The sequence below is a fragment of the Molossus molossus genome, unplaced genomic scaffold (genome assembly GCF_014108415.1).
Source record: "Molossus molossus isolate mMolMol1 unplaced genomic scaffold, mMolMol1.p scaffold_m16_p_3, whole genome shotgun sequence".
NCBI lineage: Eukaryota > Metazoa > Chordata > Mammalia > Chiroptera > Molossidae > Molossus > Molossus molossus.
In genome coordinates, this window is record NW_023425366.1 from 98706965 (window position 1) to 98726609 (window position 19645).

Sequence of the window (19645 nt, forward strand, 5' to 3'; positions counted from 1 at the left end):
CACAGGTGACAAACTGGACTTGAAATTGGTGTCCGAAGGGGGCAGGGAATCATAATGGACTGAGGCCTTAACCTGGGGATCTGATGCTAACTCCAGGTAATTGGTGTGAAGAGAGTTTGAGAATTGCTTGGTGTGGGGAAAACTCACCCACACTTGATCACAGAAGTGTTCATTGTGAGTATTGAGAGTTGAGGAAAAAAATAGTTTTCTTCTTATATTGTCACTCTCTAAAGCTCTAAGCTAGAGATACCTCTCTTCACTTACAAAAATAAATTAGAAAGTATTAGGTATAAGGACATATTAGCACCAAACTGCAACTTTCTCCTTGTCAGTAATGAAAAGAATGGAAAGAAAATAGTAAAAGGAGTAATTGCCTTCCTATAGGGTCCTGTGCCAACAGCAACTCTATGACCCCACCAAAATGGAAATGTAATAGGCAGCTAGACAGATGTGAGCAGAGTAAGGATGGGCCAGCTGCAGAAGGTCACAGGTCCCTATCAAGGGGGAAAACTGGGAAAACAAGGACCTCACCCCCTGAGTAACTTTTCCTCCCTAGCCTATCGCTGGTCACACAGTCAGTATGGACCCCTGACCTTTCATATCAGCTAGTCATGTGGTTCAGACCCCCTGACTGTTCCTCTCAAAAAGTAACATCTAGGACTCAGTTGTATTTCAACTCCAGGCCCAGAAAAAAAGCAGAACTAGACAAGTGACACCATGGCTGCTTCAGGACCAGCTGCACTGACCAGTTACCCCCTACCCTGGCTCTACCCAATCAGCCCATGACCCTGAAAGAGCACAGCTGAAAAGCTGATGAATATTCTATTGAGACCCTTCCCTGAGACCTTCTCTAAGAGTCCCACCTGCAAGAGAGATAAAGGATGCAAAGGACCCAGGCTACCCCCCTGAACTTGTCTGTAAGGCCCCTTTTCTCTGACTTCCCAGTGAGCTAAAGCAGCCCAGCCTAGGCACTTCTGTTGCTTCTTCTATACCCTTCCTTGTTTCACTGTCCCAAGTGTGTTTTTGCTGCGGCCAACACATTCTTGCTCGCTTTGCTGCATTTTGGTTCTTGAGTGCAATCGTTCCTTCAAGAAGACAAGAACTGAGGTCTCACCATCTTGCTGGTAACAGAAAGATCACAGGCTGGGGAGGTGCCAGTTCTAGCTCTTCCTTGTGCAGATGACCCCGGGCAGCATCTACAATATCCCTGAACCTCAGGTTATCTATCAGTAAAATGGTACCTTCCACTCTGAATGGTCCCTGTGAACTTCAAATAAGATAGCCATAAAAGGACCTTGGAAACACTAAAGTGTTGTGTAAACATAAGAAGATTTGAAGCATAGTCTACCAATAAGGCAAAAGCCAAGACTCATCCCAAAATGCTACAGGGAACCTTGTATCTCTCTTGGCTGGCTCACTCCTAGCTGAGGCCCAAGTACAGAATTGCTGCTTGGATTGACAGAAATATCCAAGAGCTCTACAGTGCTGAGAAAGAAAGATCCTGAGCAGTGTCACTTACGTTGGTTGAATTTTGGTGAACTCGGGGATTTCATCTTTTTTCTTTCTGAAGAAGAACCAGTAGGTCAGGAGACCTACAATAAGTGAAAACAGAATCATGTCCGTTGTGCTGAAAAGAGACACTTCCTCAGCCACAGTCTCAGACCCGGTGGTGCTGGTATCTATGTTGGAGTCCCCCATGTTGATGATGAAACTGTGGGGAGAGAGAAATAAGACTTCAGCAGGGAGGAAGGAGCAGGGTCCACCTGAAGCCTGCCGGGGAGACCCTTGAAAGCTTCAGCCTGGGCCTCATGCCCACCAAGGGCTGCAGCAACAGCCAAGCTCCAGGGTAGGAACTGCCAGCTCCTGGGAAATAACCTGAGCCCTATGAATATGTTGCCTGGGAAGTGTGTCTCCGTACACACAGATAATTTATGCCGGCAATGTCATTTAGGATGAACACCTGGGACTCTGAATCACATCGTATCAGTTTGACCTCTGGGCTGCTGGAGATTAAGGAAGCTTAGAGACACTGGTGTTCCATGCCTACAAGATTGACTCCAATAAACAACAACAAACCACCCTGGACACCAAAGCACGAGTGAGCTTCCCTGGCTGGTGATACTTCATGTGCACTGCCACACATGGTTTCTGGGAAAATTAGGTGCTGTCTGTGTTACTTCCGAGAGAGGACAACTGGAAGCTACAAAGACAGATTTCCTGGTTTCTCCTGGACTCCACCTTATGAAGCTTTTTCCTTCACTGATTTTAGTCTGTATCTTTCTGCCATAATAAACCATAATTGGGAGTAAAACAGCTTTTCTGAGTTCTATGAGCCCTGGTGAATCACTGAACCAGAGGGTGGTCTTGGGGACCACCCACTCCCCTCAACACACCAGCCTGGTTAGTTCCCTTGAAAGATGCTCAACTGGTCCTTCCACCATTGAAACCTGACATGCAGGTAGTTGTGATATGGGTCAACAAAGCCCAAGGTAAGAGTACCTGAAACCTCAGCAGTCTACTTCTGTCCCCTACGAGGGTAGGCTCAGCTCTGGAATGTCATCATTCCATTTTGCAATCTCTGTTTTTACCAACTGGGTTGCTTTCGACACAACCACAGCTCCCAGACTCAGTTAGAAACACCTATTGTATCTCAGCAACTCAAGCAATACGATATTGCTTCATATCTCACTTCCTTTTGCTGTCACTGCCTCCAGAAAACCACAGGGCTGGCCCTGAGCAACTAGAGCACCCTAGGATCTGAGGGCTCCTGGCATCAGCCCTTCCCTTCTGCAACGTGTTGCGAATGGGCCAATCTCATTAATCTGAGGTGCTTTCTAATGTCTGAGTTCCTGAGATAAACTCATCCCCTTTGATACCTTACGTTAAAGGACAAACTCAACTCTAGTGCCCACAGAGAATACTGTTTATATTAAGTATTAACTTATAAACACATTTAATATTTATTCAGTGTTAGTCATCTTTCTATCCAACCTTGTCATTGTCACCTGTCATGCCCACAAGCCTTATGTCAAGCTCTCACAAAACCATGGAGAGAGAGGGGACCTGCTGGGATGGATTCTGGAAGGACCACAAAATGAGGCAGCAGACACTCAGAGCTCTGCTTGAACCAGCTGGGGGTTCTGGTCAGGAGGGATGTGCTCACATGGGAAAGCCCCCAGCTGGCATCCCTCACAACGCAGCAGTCAATGGACTTCCACTTCCAGTCCTGCTGCCCTTCCAACTCAGGTCACCCAGTCCCCTTTCTTTTCGGAGGGGGAACTAATGCCCACAAAGCTAAAAGACTGTTGACAGATATGCAAGTTGACTGCACAACTCAGAAGAGAAAGCTCATTCCTGGCAGCTGGTTTCTAAGTGGCCATGCGCTCGAGGGCCAGGGAGACTGCATGTCAGCACTCACACAATCCCATTCTTTTAATAATGTTTGGGTTCAAGCCACCCAAACCACTCCAAGAAACTCCTAACAAGCTCTTCTTTGCACAGTAGCCAGATCCTTTGAAAAAGTAAGTCAGATTTTGTCACTTCCCTAATCAAAACTCTTAAATGGCTTCATACTTAGTACAAAACCTAAAGTTTTTACCTGACCAATAAGTCTTATGTGATCTGGCCCCTATATACCACTCCCACCACATTTCTTACTACTCTGCCCTTTCCTCACACTTCACCAGTCACACTGGCCTCCTGGCTACACTCCAAGCCTCTAAGTCTCCTTGTGCTCCAGGACACAAGATGTTAACATGTTGCCCAGGGTTCTCTCCCTCACTTCATTCAGGTCTCTGCTCAGCTATCACTACCTCAGAGAGACTTTGCCTCAATATCATATCTGGTCACTCTCCCTCCCCTTGCTCCTAACAGGGCTGATCACTACCTGACATTCTACATTTTTTCCTACTGGCCATCTCCCTGACTATAGGGTTAGTCAACGAGGGCAGGGACTTCACTTTGTTCACAGCCTGGCAGACAATGAGCACCTGGAATCAACTTGTAAATAAATAAATGTATGATTCTAGAGTAGCTGGGTTGATAAAGCATGGCATACAGATTATGGAGTAGTAGTATAATTTGAAAAAGCACAATATAGATACATCATTAGAACACGGTTTGTGAGGCTATGTCCACTCTTCACTCTTGCTCTATCTCTAATACCTGCACTTACTGCTTCTTGCAACATCTCAGGTCTCTCAGTTTTAGTTCAGAGTCAGGACACCACAAATTCCTTTCCCACTGTGGAAACAACCAGGCACTCCCCCTGGAAAGGTAACTGACTCCCCGCAGCAGGTAGGGGTGGGACTCAGGCCCTGAAGCTCCCACCAGCACACTGTACACTGTCAGCACTTAGACATGGGGTCTCAACAAAACTGAGAATGTCCTTAACAGCTGACTTCAGACAGACAAGAGCTATAGAGAAGCACTGGAAAAGACCTGGTGATTGTTTATCTGAGGCTGATCTACAATGCGAAATTAGATGATCCAAACAGGTAAACAGCTTGTCAAGTGGCAAAACTAGAAAAGGGGTCCCAGCTTCCCAGGGGAGGGCTGTATTCTGTCTGAGCAGGAAGACCTATTGAACACATGTCTCTCCCCTGCTCTGCTGTGAGCTCCTGAGGGACGAATAGGCTCTTGGGCACGTCTGAATCTGGCACATGGTGGGAAGGAAGGGCTAGCAGGCTGGCAAGAAGGAAGTCAAGCTGGGAAGAAAAACCTTGACCCCACACTAGGACACAAAGCGACGAAGCTGTGAACAAGTTGTTATACCATTATTATGATCTCACTTAAACCATTATTTTCACACTGAAGCATACAAAAACACCCACCCCTCTCCAGCCTGCATCTCTGTATCCCCACCCCAGAGCCTTTATATGTGCCTGAAATGCTCTTCCTGTAGTTGTTTCCTACTCGTCTTCATATCTCAGCTTAAATGTCAATTCCATGGGTCATACCTTGCTGGCAAATTGCTTGGTATATAATCCAGTGCTCAGTAACTACCCACAGAATGAGTGAAGGCAGTCGATGAATACATTATGACATGGAACGTAATCAATAACCTGAAGCTTGTGAATTTAAATGAAATTTGGGCTGGTAGTATGCCCACTTGGCAATGGGACAGAGGCTCCCAAACTCTCAGTTCATGGAGTCCCTTGTATGTCAGTAAAGTTTTCATAGTATTCTAGTCCCAAAGCAATACTTAATAGTTCCATATGGGAAGTAGTTAGGTCTAAACAACCACTAAAAATCCAACTTTGCAAAGACACAAAATCATCAAAAGAAATGTAGAAAAATCTAACATTGAAACTGAACTACCCCAAGATAATACTAATGTGGATAGATACGGACTTTCACTGATATGTACTTCCACTGCATTGGAAAATTAGGCACCTCTGGAAGTTTACTGTGATGCTTCGGCAATCTGGGAACATAGATCCTATGACATAAAGTCACTCTCCTCTGGCCAGGCTGGTGTGGCTCAGTGGATTGAGCATCATCCCATGGACTGAGAGGTCCTGGTTCAATTTCCGTTCAGGGCACAAGCTTGGGCTGTGGGCTCGATCCCCAGTGAGGGGCATGCAGAAGGCAGCTAATCGGTTTCTCACTCACATCTATGTTTCTCTCTGTCTCTCCCTTCTTCTCTCAAAAAAATCAATAAAAACATTTTTTAAAAAAGTCACTCTCCTCTGCTGTGTGACATAGTTTGATGGGATAAGTTTGGACATCCTTCTTAACAAGTGCCCTCCATTTCCAGTGTGGCAGGGTGACCACAAGACTGTCTGAAGTTCCTGCAGGCACTCCAAGGAGACTTTGGGAACCCTGTGTGACCTTGCTGACCTGTGAGTCATTTCTTCTTTCCACGTGCAGAGCTCATGGGGTCAAATGCAACATGTGTAAGCAAAATTAAAAAAAAAAAATGGACGTGAGAAAATAGAGTAACTTCTTTTTTTTTTTATCCTCACCCGAGGACATTTTTTCATTTTTTGTTCAGATAGAGCGGGAGGGAAAGAGAGGAAGAGAACGAGAGAAAGAAAGGGAGAGAATGAGAGTGACAGAGAGAGAGAGAGAGAGAGAGAGAGGGAAACATCAACATGAAAGGTACACATCAAGTGGCTGCCACCCACATGACCCAACCAGGGCCGGGGACAAACTGCAACCGAGGTACATTGCCTTAGCGGGAACTGAACCTGGGTCTCTCTGGACTGCAGGCCGATGCTCTAACTGCTGAGCCAAACCAGCCAGGGCTAGAGTAACTTCTTAACTAGACAAGAATCTTGCCACAGCCCTGCCACCAGCTGGCTAAGCCTCTGGGTAAATCCCTTAAGGGCAGTAGGCTTTGATGTCCCCATCTGTAAAATTAGGCACAGAAAAGGAGATATATCAAAAGACCACTCCAAATAGAGCAGATCTGACTTGATCTTTTGTTACAAATTAGGTCTATACATAAATTTTTAATTTGATTATAAAAGACAGAAAAGGGAAGGCATAGATAGAAAGATGCGATTCCTCCTAAATTTCAATAGCTAGCCAGTTCTCACTAATGGTGTGGGCCAAGGTTAGCAACTCTAGGCCCAGCATCAGTCAGCAGGCAGCCCACCGCACTACAGAGAAGGTGGACAAACCACTGGCCTCTCAGGCCCGAGGCACTGACAGGACCTTCACCAGCTTCTGAAAGAATAAACAAGGTAAGAACAGAAGGGCCTTTTCCCCATCCAAATGTTTATAATATTGAAGCGTAAAATTATTGAAGCGAAGTATTTGCAGCTTTCATTTACTATACGCAACTGGTCAGTAAACAAGACTGATCAACCAACCCAGCACTGACATCAGAGCAAGCCCATCACCTAATGCAGCAAGAAGGAAGGAAGAAGTGAGCTAGCAATTTAGTTTGCACCTTCAGCATGCAAATCACCCAGCAGCAAAACGTCACTATTACTTCCAGGCAGCCCAGATGCAGGTTTGATGTCTATGCCCCAATTGCAGTGGGAACAGTCTGGTCAGGTTCACAGACCTCTGACAAGGTTTACTGGCATCAAGGAGAGAAAAAATCCTCAAAGAAACAAAGACTGCTCTTGCCTATCAGCTCATCCTCTGGCGACTGAGAGGTGCTCAGGGGAAAGTACCTTCCCCAAGGCAGCCTGCTAAAGAGCAGTGTTCAAAAGGGCAATTGGAACAGATTCCTCTCTAGCTAGAGCATCCACAAAGTTTATCATCCAAACCCAGATTTGACTGGTGTGGATTTCTTTGAGTTTATCCTGTTAGTGATTCTCTAAGCTTCTAAATTTGTACTTTTCAGGACTTTTCAGCCATTATTTCTTCAAATACTTTCTCAGCCCCACCCTGTTTCTCATCTCTTTCTGGGACTTCGATGACATAAATGTGTTTTATTAGTCCCACAAGTTTGTAAGGCTCTGTTCAGTTTTATCAGTCTAGTTTATCTCTTGTTCAGATTGGACAATATCTACTGTTTTATCTTCAAGTTCACTAATGATTTCCTGTCTTCTCTGTTCTTCTGTGGAGCCATCCATTGAGGTTTTGTTTTTTTTCCCCCAGTATCATATTTTTCAGTTTTAAGATGTCTGTTTGGCTCTTCCTTATATCTTGTATGATTTCAACATCTGTATCATCTTGATGTTGACATCTGTTGATTGTCTTTTCCCATGTAAGTTGAGTTACTTAGTTCTTAGTATGGTGAATAATTTTTTTTTTAATCCTCACCTGAGGATGTGCTTACTGATTTGGGGGGTAAGGGGGGGGGCATTGATCCATTGCCTTCCCATACACACCCCAACAGGGGATCAAGGCCCTGCCCAGGAATCAAACCCATAACCTTTCAGTGTACAGAACCACACTTCAACAAACTGATCCACACTGACCAGAACTGGTGAGTTATTTTTTTATTGTATCCAGAACATTTTGGATATTATAACACTCTAAACATTATTTAAGTCCTCTCTTTTTCAGTCCTTCTTTACCAACACTGGTGTGGGATGGAGAGCACCAACTGATTGCTGTCATTCATAGGCATAGCCCAACAGTTACAATGCCATGAGGATGCCTGGTATGGGGAAAAATAGAGCTCTGAGGACAAAGAAGGTAAGATGGTCTAAAACAGTCAAAGAAGATGTTCCAGCATCTGAGCTGGGTCATGAAAAATGAACAGGGTCCACCAATCATATAAGAGAGATAGGAAAAATTCCAGACAGAATAAGCATGTACCAAGACCTAAACAATGAAAGACCAGTAGCTACAGAACTTGACGTAACTCAAGTGTGCTACAATGGGATACATTTGTACGTTTGGGTGTAAGGGTGGTAAGAGATGAGCCCTTTTTTTTTTTTAATTTATTTATTTATTTTTGTTACAGATGTTTCTCCTTTTCCCCCCACTGATTCCCCCTTCCCCCTCCCTCCCTACCCTGTCCCCAGCTTTGTTGTCCATGTCCACTATTCATGCACACATGCATATAAGTTCTGTGGTTTATCTCTCCCCCACCACCCCCTCTTCTGGGGATTGTCAGTCTGTACCCCACTTCCACATCTCTGAGACTACCGCATTCCTCAGACTGTTATGTTCATTATATTCCACAAATAAGTGAGATCATATGATACTTGTCTTTCTCTGTTTGGCTTGTTTCGCTTAAGATAATACTTTCCAGGTCCCTCCATGTAGTCTCAAAGGATAAGAGATCTTTCTTTCTTACAGCTGCGTAATACTCCATTGTGTATATGTACCACAGCTTTTTTATCCATTCATCTACTGATGAACACGTGGGCTGTTTCCAGATCTTAACTATTGTAAATAGTGCTGCTACAAACATGGGGGTACATATATTTTTTTCTGATTGGTGTTTCAGGCTTCTTAGGGTATATTTCTAGAAGTGGGATCACTGGGTCAAATGGAACTTCAATTTTTAATTTTTTCAGGTAACACCATATTGTTTTCCATAGTGGCTGCACCAGTCTGCATTCCCACCAGCAGTGTACTAGAGTCCCCTTTTTTCCCCACCCTCGCCAACACTTGTTTGATGATTTGTTGACGGTGGCCTTTCTGACAGGTGTGAGATGATACCTCATTGTTGTTTTAATTTGCATCTCTCTGATGATTAGTGATGTTGAGCATTTCTTCATATGTCTCTTAGCCATTCGTATGTCCTGTTTGGAGAGGTGTCTATTTAGTTCCTCTGCCCATTTTTTAATTAGGTTCTTTGTCTTCCTTTTGTTGAGTTGTATGAGCGCTCTCTATATATTGGAAATTAACCCCTTATCTGATATATCATTGGCAATTATGCTCTCCCATACAGTGGGTAGCCTTTCCGTTTTGATGATTGTATCTTTTGCTATGCAGAAGCTTTTGAGTTTGATGTAGTCCCATGTGTTCATTTTCTCCTTTGTTTCTATTGCCTTAGGTGATGTATCAGTGAAAATTCTGTTGTGTATGATGTCTGAAATTTTGTTGCCTACAGTTTCTTCTAGGATTTTTATGGATCCATGAGTCACATTTAAGTCTTTTATCCATTTTGAGTTTATTCTTGTGTAGGGTGTAAGTTGATGGTCTAGTTTCATTTTTCTGCATGTAGCTGTCCAATTTTCCCAACACCATTTATTAAAGAGGCTGTCCTTACTCCACTGTATGCTCTTGCCACCTTTCTCAAATATTAATTGAGCATATGGCCTTGGGACCATTTCTGGGTTCTCTGTTCTATTCCACTGGTCTATATGCTTGTTCTTGTGCCAGTACCAGGCTGTTTGATTACAGTGGCTTTGTAGTATAACCTGAAATCTGGTCATGTGATCCCTCTAACTTTGTTCTTCTTTTTCAAGATTGCTGTGGCTATTCGAGGTCTTTTTTGGTTCCATATGAACTTTTGAAGTACTTGTTCTAATTCTGTGAAGTATGCCGTCGGTATTTTGATGGGGATTGCATTGAATCTATAGGTTGCTTTGGGTAGTATGGACATTTTAATGATGTTAATTCTTCCAATCCATGAACAGGGTATGTGCTTCCACTTTTTTATATCTTCCTCTATTTCTTTTTTCAATGACCTGTAGTTTTCTGCGAATAGGTCCTTTATTTCCTTGGTTAAGTTTATTCCTAGGTATCTTAATTTTTTTGCCACAATGGTAAATGAGATTGTTTTCTTAGTTTCTCTTTTATAAGTTCATCATTGGTGTATAAGAATGCCGTCAATTTTTTGACGTTAATTTTGTATCCTGCTACTTTTCCAAATTCATTTATTAAGTCTAGTAAATTTTTGATGGAGTCTTTGGGGTTTTCTACGTATAGTATCATGTCATCTGCAAATAATGACAGTTTCACTTCCTCCTTTCCAATTTGGATCCTTTATTTTTTTCTTCCTGTCTGATTGCTGTGACTAAGACTTCCAGTACTATGTTAAATAAGAGTGGTGAAAGTGGGCATCCTTGCCTTGTTCCTGTTCTTAAGGGAAATGCTTTTAGTTTCTGCCCATTGAGTATGATGTTGGCTGTAGGTCTTTCATATATGGCCTTTATTATGTCGAGATACGATCCCTCTATTCCCACATTGCTGAGCGTTTTTATCAGAAATGGATGCTGGATTCTGTCGAATGCTTTTTCAGCATCTATTGATATGATCATGTGGTTTTTATTCTTCATTTTATTTATGTGGTGTATCACGTTTATTGATTTGCGAATATTGTACCAGCCTTGCATCCCTGAGATAAATCCCACTTGGTCATGGTGAATAATTTTTTTGGTGTATTGCTGGATCTGATTTGCTAGTATTTTATTCAGGATTTTGGCATCTATGTTCATCAGGGATATTGGCCTGTAGTTTTCCTTCTTTGTAGTGTCTTATTCTGGTTTTGGAATTAGAATTATGCTGGCTTCATAAAACGAGTTTGGAAGTCTTCCTTCTTGAATTCTTTGAAATAGTTTGAGGAGAATGGGTGTTGGTTCTTTGAATGTTCGGTAAAACTCCCCTGTGAAGCCATCCGGGCCTGGGCTTTTGTTTGCTGTGAGAGTCTTGATTACATCTTCAATTTCTTCTGTTGTTACTGGTCTGTTCGAGTTTTCTATCTCTTCCTGGTCCAGTTTTGGGAGACTATGTGTTTCTAGAAATTTGTCCATTTCACTTAGATTGTCGAATTTGTTGCCACATAATTGTTCATAGTAGTTGTTAACGATCTTTTGTATTTCTGTGGTGTCAGTTGTTACTTCTCCTCTTTCATTTCTGATTTTGTGTATTTGGGTTCTCTCTCTTTGTTTCTTGGTGAGTCTAGCTAAGGGTCCATCAATCTTGTTTATCTTTTTGAAAAACCAGCTGTTTCATTGATCCTTTGAATTGCTTTTTTTGGACTCTTTGTCGTTTATTTCTGCTCTGATCTTTACTATTTCCTTCCTTCTACTTTCTCTGGGGCTTTCTTTTTGTTTGCTCTCTAGTTCTTTAAGTTGTGAGGTTAGATAGTCTATTAGAGATTTTTCTTGTTTTTTTGAGGTAGGCCTGTAGTGCTATGAACTTCCCTCTCAGAACTGCTTTCGCTGCATCCCATAGATTTTGTGTTGTTGTGTCTTCATTTTCATTGGTTTCCAGGAAATCTTTAATTTCTTCCTTGATCTCCTTGGTAACCCATTCATTGTTTAATAACATGCTATTTAGCTTCCAAGTGTTCAAATGTCTTTGCATGTTCTTGTTGCAATTGATTTCTAGTTTCATGCCATTGTGATCTGAGAAGATGCTTGATATGATTTCAGTCTTCTTGTAGAGACTTAGTTTGTGTCCTAACATGTAGTCTATCTTTGAGAATGTCCCATGTGCACTTGAGAAGAATGTGAATTCTGTAGTTTTGGGGTGCAATTCTCTGTAGATATCTATTAAATCCATTTGGTCTAGTGCTTCATTTAGAGTCTCTGTTTCCTTGCTAATTTTTTGTCTAGAGGATCTATCCAATGATGTCAGCAGGGTGTTGAAGTCCCCTGCTATGATTGTATTGCTATTGATTTCTCCTTTGAAGTCCTCCAGATGATTTTTAATATATTTTGGTGCTCCTATATTGGGTGCATATATGTTTATCAAGGTTATATCTTCCTGTTGGATAGATCCTTTCAATATTATGTAGTGGCCTTCTTTGTCTCTAGTTATGGCCTTCATTTTGAAATCTATTTTATCAGATATGAGTATTGCTACCCCAGCTTTTTTTTTTTTCCGTTTGCTTGGAAGATTTTTTTCCACCCCTTCACTTTCAACCTATGTGAGTCTTTTGTTGTGAGGTGGGTCTCTTGTAAACAACATATATGTGAGTCATGCTTTCTTATCCAGTCAGCTACTCTGTGTCTTTTTATTGGAGCATTCAAACCCTTCACATTTAAGGTGATAACTGATATGTACTTATTCATTGCCATTTTTATTTAGTGTGGTTATATTTTTCTTCCTATTTCTCCTGCTAATTACAGCAGTCCTTTTAACATTTCTTGCAGTGCTGGTTTGGTGCTAATGTATTCCCTTAGCCTTTTTTTTTTTCCTTTTTTTTTTAATCCTCACCCGAGGACATTTTTCCATTTTTTGCACAGATAGAGTGGGAGGGAGAGAGAGGAAGAGAGAGAGAGAGGGAAACATCGATGTGAAAGGGACACATTGAGTGGCTGCCACCCGCACGACCAACCAGGGCCAGGGACAAACTGCAACCGAGGTACATGCCCTTAGCAGGAACCGAACCCGGGTCTCTCCGGACCGCAGGTGGATGCTCTAACCGCTGAGCCAAACCGGCCAGGGCAGCCTTTTTTTTTTTTTTTTTTAATCTGAGAAGGTCTTTATTTGACCTTCTATTTTGAATGACAGCCTTGCTGGGTAGAGTAGTCTTGGATTCAGATCTTTGTTTTTCATGACCTTGATTACCTCATGCCATTCCCCTCTGGCCTGTAGTGTTTCTGTTGAGAAGTCAGCTGAGAGCCTTATGGGGTTTCCTTTGTAGGTAACCTGTTGCTTCTCTCTTGCTGCTTTTAGGATTCTCTCTTTGTCTTGAATTTTTGGCACTTTGATTACTTGAATTTTTGGCACTTTGATTACTATGTGTCTTGGTGTGAGCCTGTTTTGGTTCTTCTTACTTGGGGCTCTCTGTGCTTCTTGAACTTGAATGCCTTCTTCCTTCACCAAATTAGGGAAGTTTTCTGTCACTATTTCTTCAAATATATTCTCTAACCCTTGCTCATTTTCTTCTTCTTTTGAGACTCCTATGATGTGAATGTTATTACGTTTCCAGTTGTCCCACAGTTCTCTTAAGTTGTTTTCCTGTTTCTTAATTATATTTTCCTTTTGGTTTTCTGATTGGTTGATTTTTTCTGCCCTGTCTTCTAATTCACTGATGTGGTCCTCGGCTTCCTCTACTCTGCCATTTAGACTTTTCAATGTGTTTTTTTATTTCTGATATGTCATTCTTCATTTCTTCTTGGTGGTTTTAAATTTCCAACTGGTTGATTTTCAACATTACTATGTCTTTACTCATGGTGCTCATGTCCTTACACATGCTGTTGAGCTTCCTCAAGATCATGACTCTGAATTCTAGTTCTGTTAACTTGCTTAACTGCACCTCATTTAGAGATGAGCCTTTTAAATGAGAATGAAACCATTGCACAAAGTGCCCAGGAGCGCTTTGTATGTCTAAGGTCTTTGGGCCCTGTGCAGCCGATGTTGACAGGGCAAGGGTGTGGCATGATTAGAAAGAACTATGCCATAAGGTGGTAACCCTATACAATGGTGCTTGGACCACGTTATATCTAAACAGTCATAGAGTCTTGACCAAGGCAGTCTAGACTAGAACATGCTCAGGCCAACATTCCACAGCAATGCTCAAATGCCTCTAGTTGATGACCTTTCCCTTACATAACAGGGCTTATGAGTGTGATCTGGAGACACATGACTGGTATTGTGAAAGCTGGATCTGTGAAAGCATGACTTGGCAAGAAGCAGACAGAACAGCCAGCATCACTCAGCAACAAATTGAGCTGACAAAGCCCCACGGGGGCTGACCACTGGAACTGCAACTGATCGTAGAGAGCCATGCTGGCTTGTTTCACTCTGTCTCTCTGAGGCCTTGGCCACCTGGCCTAAACACCAAGTGGGGTGAACTCACAGCTCAGCCCTTGGCAACATACTCCAGGGCCTTTTGTGGCTGTAACACTATTAAAAGTTAGCACAGGGCAATTTATGGGTACAAGACACTTCACAGGAGTTCTGTAAGATAATAGAGAAAAAAATATTTATGTATTGGTCTCTGTCTCCTATTCCTGTCACAGAGCTCATAAGACCCTTGGAATTCCCTGAGTGATAGAAGTATCTTTTGTTCTAATGAGGCAACTCTGGTTGGGCTCCTGGATGTTTCCTGGATGGGGGCAGGTCACCAGAAGGACAAAGTCATGCCCAGGCAGTGTGGCTCAGTGGATCAAGCATTGTCCCATGGACTAAGAGGTCCTGGTTCAATTCCCAGTCAGGGCACATGCCTAGGTAGCAGACTCGATCCCCAGTAGGGGGCGTGCAGGAGGCAGACGATCAATGTTTCTCTCATAAATGTTTCTATCTCTCTAAAAAAATCAATTAAAAATATATTTTAAAAAAGAAAAAAAGAAGACAAAGTCATGATTAGAAGTTTGGGATGTTCAGCCCCGGCCCCCAATCTCCAGGGAGGGGAGAGGGGCTAAAATATAGTTAATAATTGATGATTCCTACATGATGAAGCCTCCATAAAATCCAATAGTATGGGGTATGGAAAGCTTCCAGGTCAGTGAACACATCCACATACTAAGAAGGTGGCATACTCCAACTCCACAAGGAAAGAAGCTCTTGTGCTCAAGATCCTCCTAGACCTCACCTATGTACCTCTTCATCTGGGTCTTTTACCATATCTTTCAATAAACCGGTCAAGGTAAGTAACTGAATTTTGTGAGCCACTCAGCAAATTAAGTGAACCCAAGGAGGAGGTTGTTGGAACCTCCGTGGATAGCCTATTGGTCAGAAGCATAGGTGACAACCTGGACTTGCAAATGGCATCTGATGTGGGGGCAGTCTTGTGGGACTGAGCTCTTAACCTGGGGGATCTGATGACATCTGCAGGTAGATAGTATCAGAGCTGAGTTAAATTGTAGAACTCCCACCTGGTGTCACAACAAAAGAAGGGTTGTGAGTGTAGTAGTAGTGTGAGAGTAAAGCAGAGACTCAGGAGGGAGGACTGGGTTTTTCTAACACAAGTTCATACTGCTTCATCCTCCTGACCACTCCTCTGCCTCAACTAACTTTGAATACAAATAAGGAAAAGAGAAACACAAAGCTGAGGACTTACCTTAATTTACTCAAGGTACTGTGCATCAGCAGGAAAAAGGGGTGACATTCTGACAAGAATCCCTAGAGAGCAATCAGATACCCCTCCACACACAGGCAGGGGGCAAGCTACAGTCCACACTGCAGTAAATGCAGCAAGACCGTGGTACAGATGATGATGCGCCCTCCCTTTTACAGAAATGAGAATGAAATGGGCCAATGAGTATACGGCCTCCCAAAGTGAATGTGTACTAAGGGCTCATCAACAGAGATACAGATGGGCTCAACTCTTAGCATCAAAGACAAACTGAAACATAATCAGAAAGAGTCTCCAGGATGGATCAGTTCCCAAAACATGTCACATGAGAGTAAAGGAACTGGAAAGGTTTACTACCCTAAGGAAAAGCAGCTGATCACTTCTTTGGATAGTTAGAAAACAGAGAAAGGAGAGGCCCCAGAGTGCAGAAGTAGGGCCTGGTAATGAAGGGCAGAGTTGTGCACATTTTGCAAGAAGAACTTTCTGACAAAGGTGCCTGGAAAGAGAATGAGCTGCTGTAAAAACTGGCCCCCCTATTTTAGCAGATGTGACAACAGAAGACTGGGTGATCTAGGTTTAATGACAGAGAAAGTACCTACCATCCCAGGGGTCTGGGAAACAGACCCACCAAATTAATGTTCATTAAACTGAACTGGCTAATTGATGACAATGCTGAGGGAAAACCACAAGGCTCTGACCTGAATTAATACTTAAATACTGACTCCTGGATCTCTTTCATTGAACCGTTTGAATGAATACATGCACACAGTTCTAGTTTACATTAAACAAGAGCTATGAAAAGCAAGGGCAGACATCCCACACAGTGATATATGATATTTCATTGTGGTTTCATAATGATATTATAACTTTCTTTTTTATTTAATATGTTTTGGCAGTCTAATATACCATTAATTTCATCTAATATTATTATTACTTAAAATTTTCCCCCTTTATTGATTTTAGAGAGAGAAGAAGAGGGAGAGAGAGAAACATCGATGAGAGAGAACATAGACTGGCTGCCTTCTTCATGCCCCGCATTGGGGATTGGGCCCACAAACTCAGGAAAGAGGAGGAGAAACCAGGAGGCTTAGGGCAGACCTCTGAAAATAGCAGGAAGAGGGAAGTACTAACTCTTTCAATTAAAAAATTGATCCCAAAAGTTTTTGCATAGCAAAGGAAACTGTGACAACCCACTGAATGGCAGAACATATTCGTCAATACACCTGGTAAGGTTAATATCCAAAATTTATAAAGAACTCATAAAACTCAACACCAAAAGATACAAACAATCCAATTAAAAAATGGGCAAAAGACCTGAATAGACACTTCTCCAAAGAGGACATACAGACGGCCAATAGACATATGAAAAGACGCTCAATGTCACTAATCATCAGAGAATACAAATAAAACCACAATGAAATATCAACGTACACCTGTCAGAATGGCTATCATCAATAAATCAACGAACAAGTGCTAGCGAGGATGTGGAGAAAAGGGAACCTTCGTGCACTGTTGGTGGGTTTGCAGACTGGTGCAGCCACTGTAGAAAGCAGTAGGGAGCTACCTCAAAAAGTTAAAACTGGAACTGCCTTATGACCCAGCGATACCACTTCTTGGAATTTATCTGAAGAAACACTAATTCAAAAGACTATATGCACCCCTATGTTCATTGCAGAGTTATTTATAATAGCCAAGATTTGGAAGCAGCCCAAGTGTGCAAAGTGTGTAAATCAGTGAATAAAACAGCTAAGGTACATTTACACTATGAAATACTTGGCTGTGAAAGAAAATTCTACCCTTTGTGACAACATGGAGAACATTAAGTGAAGTAAGTCAGTCAGAGAAAGACAAGTACCATATGATTTCACTCATATGTGGAATCTAATGAATAACTTGGACTAGCATGCAAATAGAGACAGACTGATAGAGAGCAGGCTGACAGCTCTCGGGGTAGAGGGAGTCAGAAGGCATGGAGGGATTGAGCAAAAAAGGAAGGAAAGAACTCACGGACAAGGATAACAGTATGGTGATTGTGGAGGGGGGTTGGAGGTGGAAGAGGGTATGGGGGGATAAAGGGTGATGGAAATAAAATAAAATTTAAAAATAAATAAAAACTGGTCCCAAGAATAGTCTGTGCTTCACACAGAACTGTGTCCCAGCTTTAACAAGGAGTGTCTTACGGGGTAAATGGCCTTCTGGCTCCCCCAAGCACACCATTATCATGTACTAATTATGTCTTTAAAACCCAACTCTGGGCCCTGGCTGTGCACTTTAGAAGGTTAGAGTGTCATCCTGGTGTGCCAAGGCTGCAGGTTTGATCTCTGGTCAGGGCACATATAAGAAGCAACCAGTAAATGCATCAATAAGTGGAATAACAAATCGATGTTTCTCTCTCCCTCTCTAAAAATCAATAAATAAAAAATAAACAAACACAACTCGGTCTGCCCAGACACAGATACTACTTCCTGATGGTACTTTCACTGCTCCTTCTGGCTCCAAGAAGGAGGACTTGGTATCTGCAAACAGTGACAAGAGAGGAAAAGGAATGCACTCAGGCACCTTGACAACAATTTGTACCAGAATTTCCAGACTCTCCCTGCACAGCCTCCAACAGCAGAGGACTTATCACCTTCCGGCCTTGTTTCAACCTGCTCAAATGTTTATGTTAAAGGATTAAAAGTCAGGCCAGAAGCTGATCACTCACATAGTGTTTCTCTCTGGTATTTTTTCCATACATAAATATATTATATACACACACACATACAAAAAGCAAATAAGCCCTGGCCGGTTTGGCTCAGCGGTTAGAGCGTCGGCCTGCGGTCCGGAGAGACCCGGGTTCGGTTCCCGCTAAGGGTACGTACTTCGGTTGCAGTTTGTCCCCGGCCCTGGTCGGTTGTGCGGGTGGCAGCCACTCGATGTGTCTCTTTCACGTCGATGTTTCTCTCTCTCTCTCTGTTCCTCTCTCTCCCTCCCACTCTACCTGAACAACAAAAAATGTCCTCGGGTAAGGATAAAAAAAATAAAAATAAATAAATAAAAAGCAAATAAAATGTAGCCTATTTTATAAAACATTTTTCCATGTTGCTAGAGGATCCTTTAAAATAAATATTTCCTTTGGCTGTCCAACAGTCCACTGATTTGATGTACCATTATTTACTTAATTACTTCCCTATTCTTCATTTTTTGAATTATTTTTAATCACATAAATATATGGGCACAAGGGAGAAAAGCATAGCTCTGCTGTGCAAAAGTTCATAATCTGGTCAAGGAAACACTGCAGTTAAATGTGAGAAATGCATTTCTAGTTCGAGAACAGACAAAAAGTAATCTATAGTGATATATATCAGAATAGTGGTTATCTTTGGGGCAAGAATCATAAGTAAGAGACAAAAAAGAAGCTTCTGACATGCTGGACAATGTGCAGTATCTTGACCTGGTATTTACAGGGGAGTTTATGTAAAAATTCATGAAGCTGTACATTGAAGGTGTGTGAAATTTACTGTAAGTCACTGCAAAATAAGTAAGCATCCAAAATATAACAGCATATGTGCTATGGCCCCAGTAATGTAAAATATGTATGCATATATGTGCATAAAATGTGAAAGAATCATCACAAAAATATTACCTCAGGGGTGAGATTCCCCACCTTTATTTTTAATGTATTTTTTATAACTGTTTTGTTTGTTTGCTTTTGTTAATCCTCACCCAAGGATATTTTCCCATTGATTTTCAGACAGAATAGAAGGGAGGAAGGGAGAGAGAGACAGAAACATCTATGTAAGAGAGACACATCTATCGGTTGCCTCCCACATGCGCCCTGACCAGGGCCAGGGATGCAACCTGCAACCCAGGTGCAAGCTTTTGACTGGGAATGGAACCAGAGACCCTTTGGTCTGAGGGCCAATGCTCTCACCACTGAGAAAACCAGCCAGGGCTATTTATAGCTTTTTAAAAAAAATAATGAGCATATGTTACTTAATTAGAAAATATCCTTAAAGCTGTTTTCTCATGGAAAAGAGACAAACACCCAGGCATTCAGATCCAGGGATTCTCCTCTTGGAATGTGCCTCTCACTGGACCCAGTGACATGTTCACTGCAGCACTGCTTATTTCAGTCCCAAATTGGATGCTATGCTTTTAATTCCAAATTATAGAATGTGATGCAGTAGTTAAAAATAATGAGATGAATCCAGCCAGTGTGGCTCAGTGGTTGAGCGTCGACCCATGTACCAAGAGGTTGCTGGTATTCCTGGTCAGGACACGTGCCCAGGTTGTGGGCCCAATCCCCAGTGCGGGGCAAGAAGAAAGTGGCCG

General features: G+C 42.3%; 1 protein-coding gene across 5 annotated transcripts in view; it reads right to left on the bottom strand.

Annotated features, from left to right (window-relative positions):
* Window positions 1-19645, bottom strand: part of LOC118641412 (NADPH--cytochrome P450 reductase) — a 73445-nt gene that overhangs the window by 33320 nt on the left and 20480 nt on the right. For 4 of the 5 annotated variants that reach the window (XM_036278607.1, XM_036278608.1, XM_036278609.1 and 1 more), the window contains one exon: window positions 1520-1711. In XM_036278607.1, coding sequence (XP_036134500.1) covers window positions 1520-1711 — 192 coding nt within the window. Of the gene's footprint in view, window positions 1-1519; window positions 1712-2499; window positions 2523-19645 lie in introns of those variants that run through there. The other variant, XM_036278610.1, reaches the window with a different exon arrangement.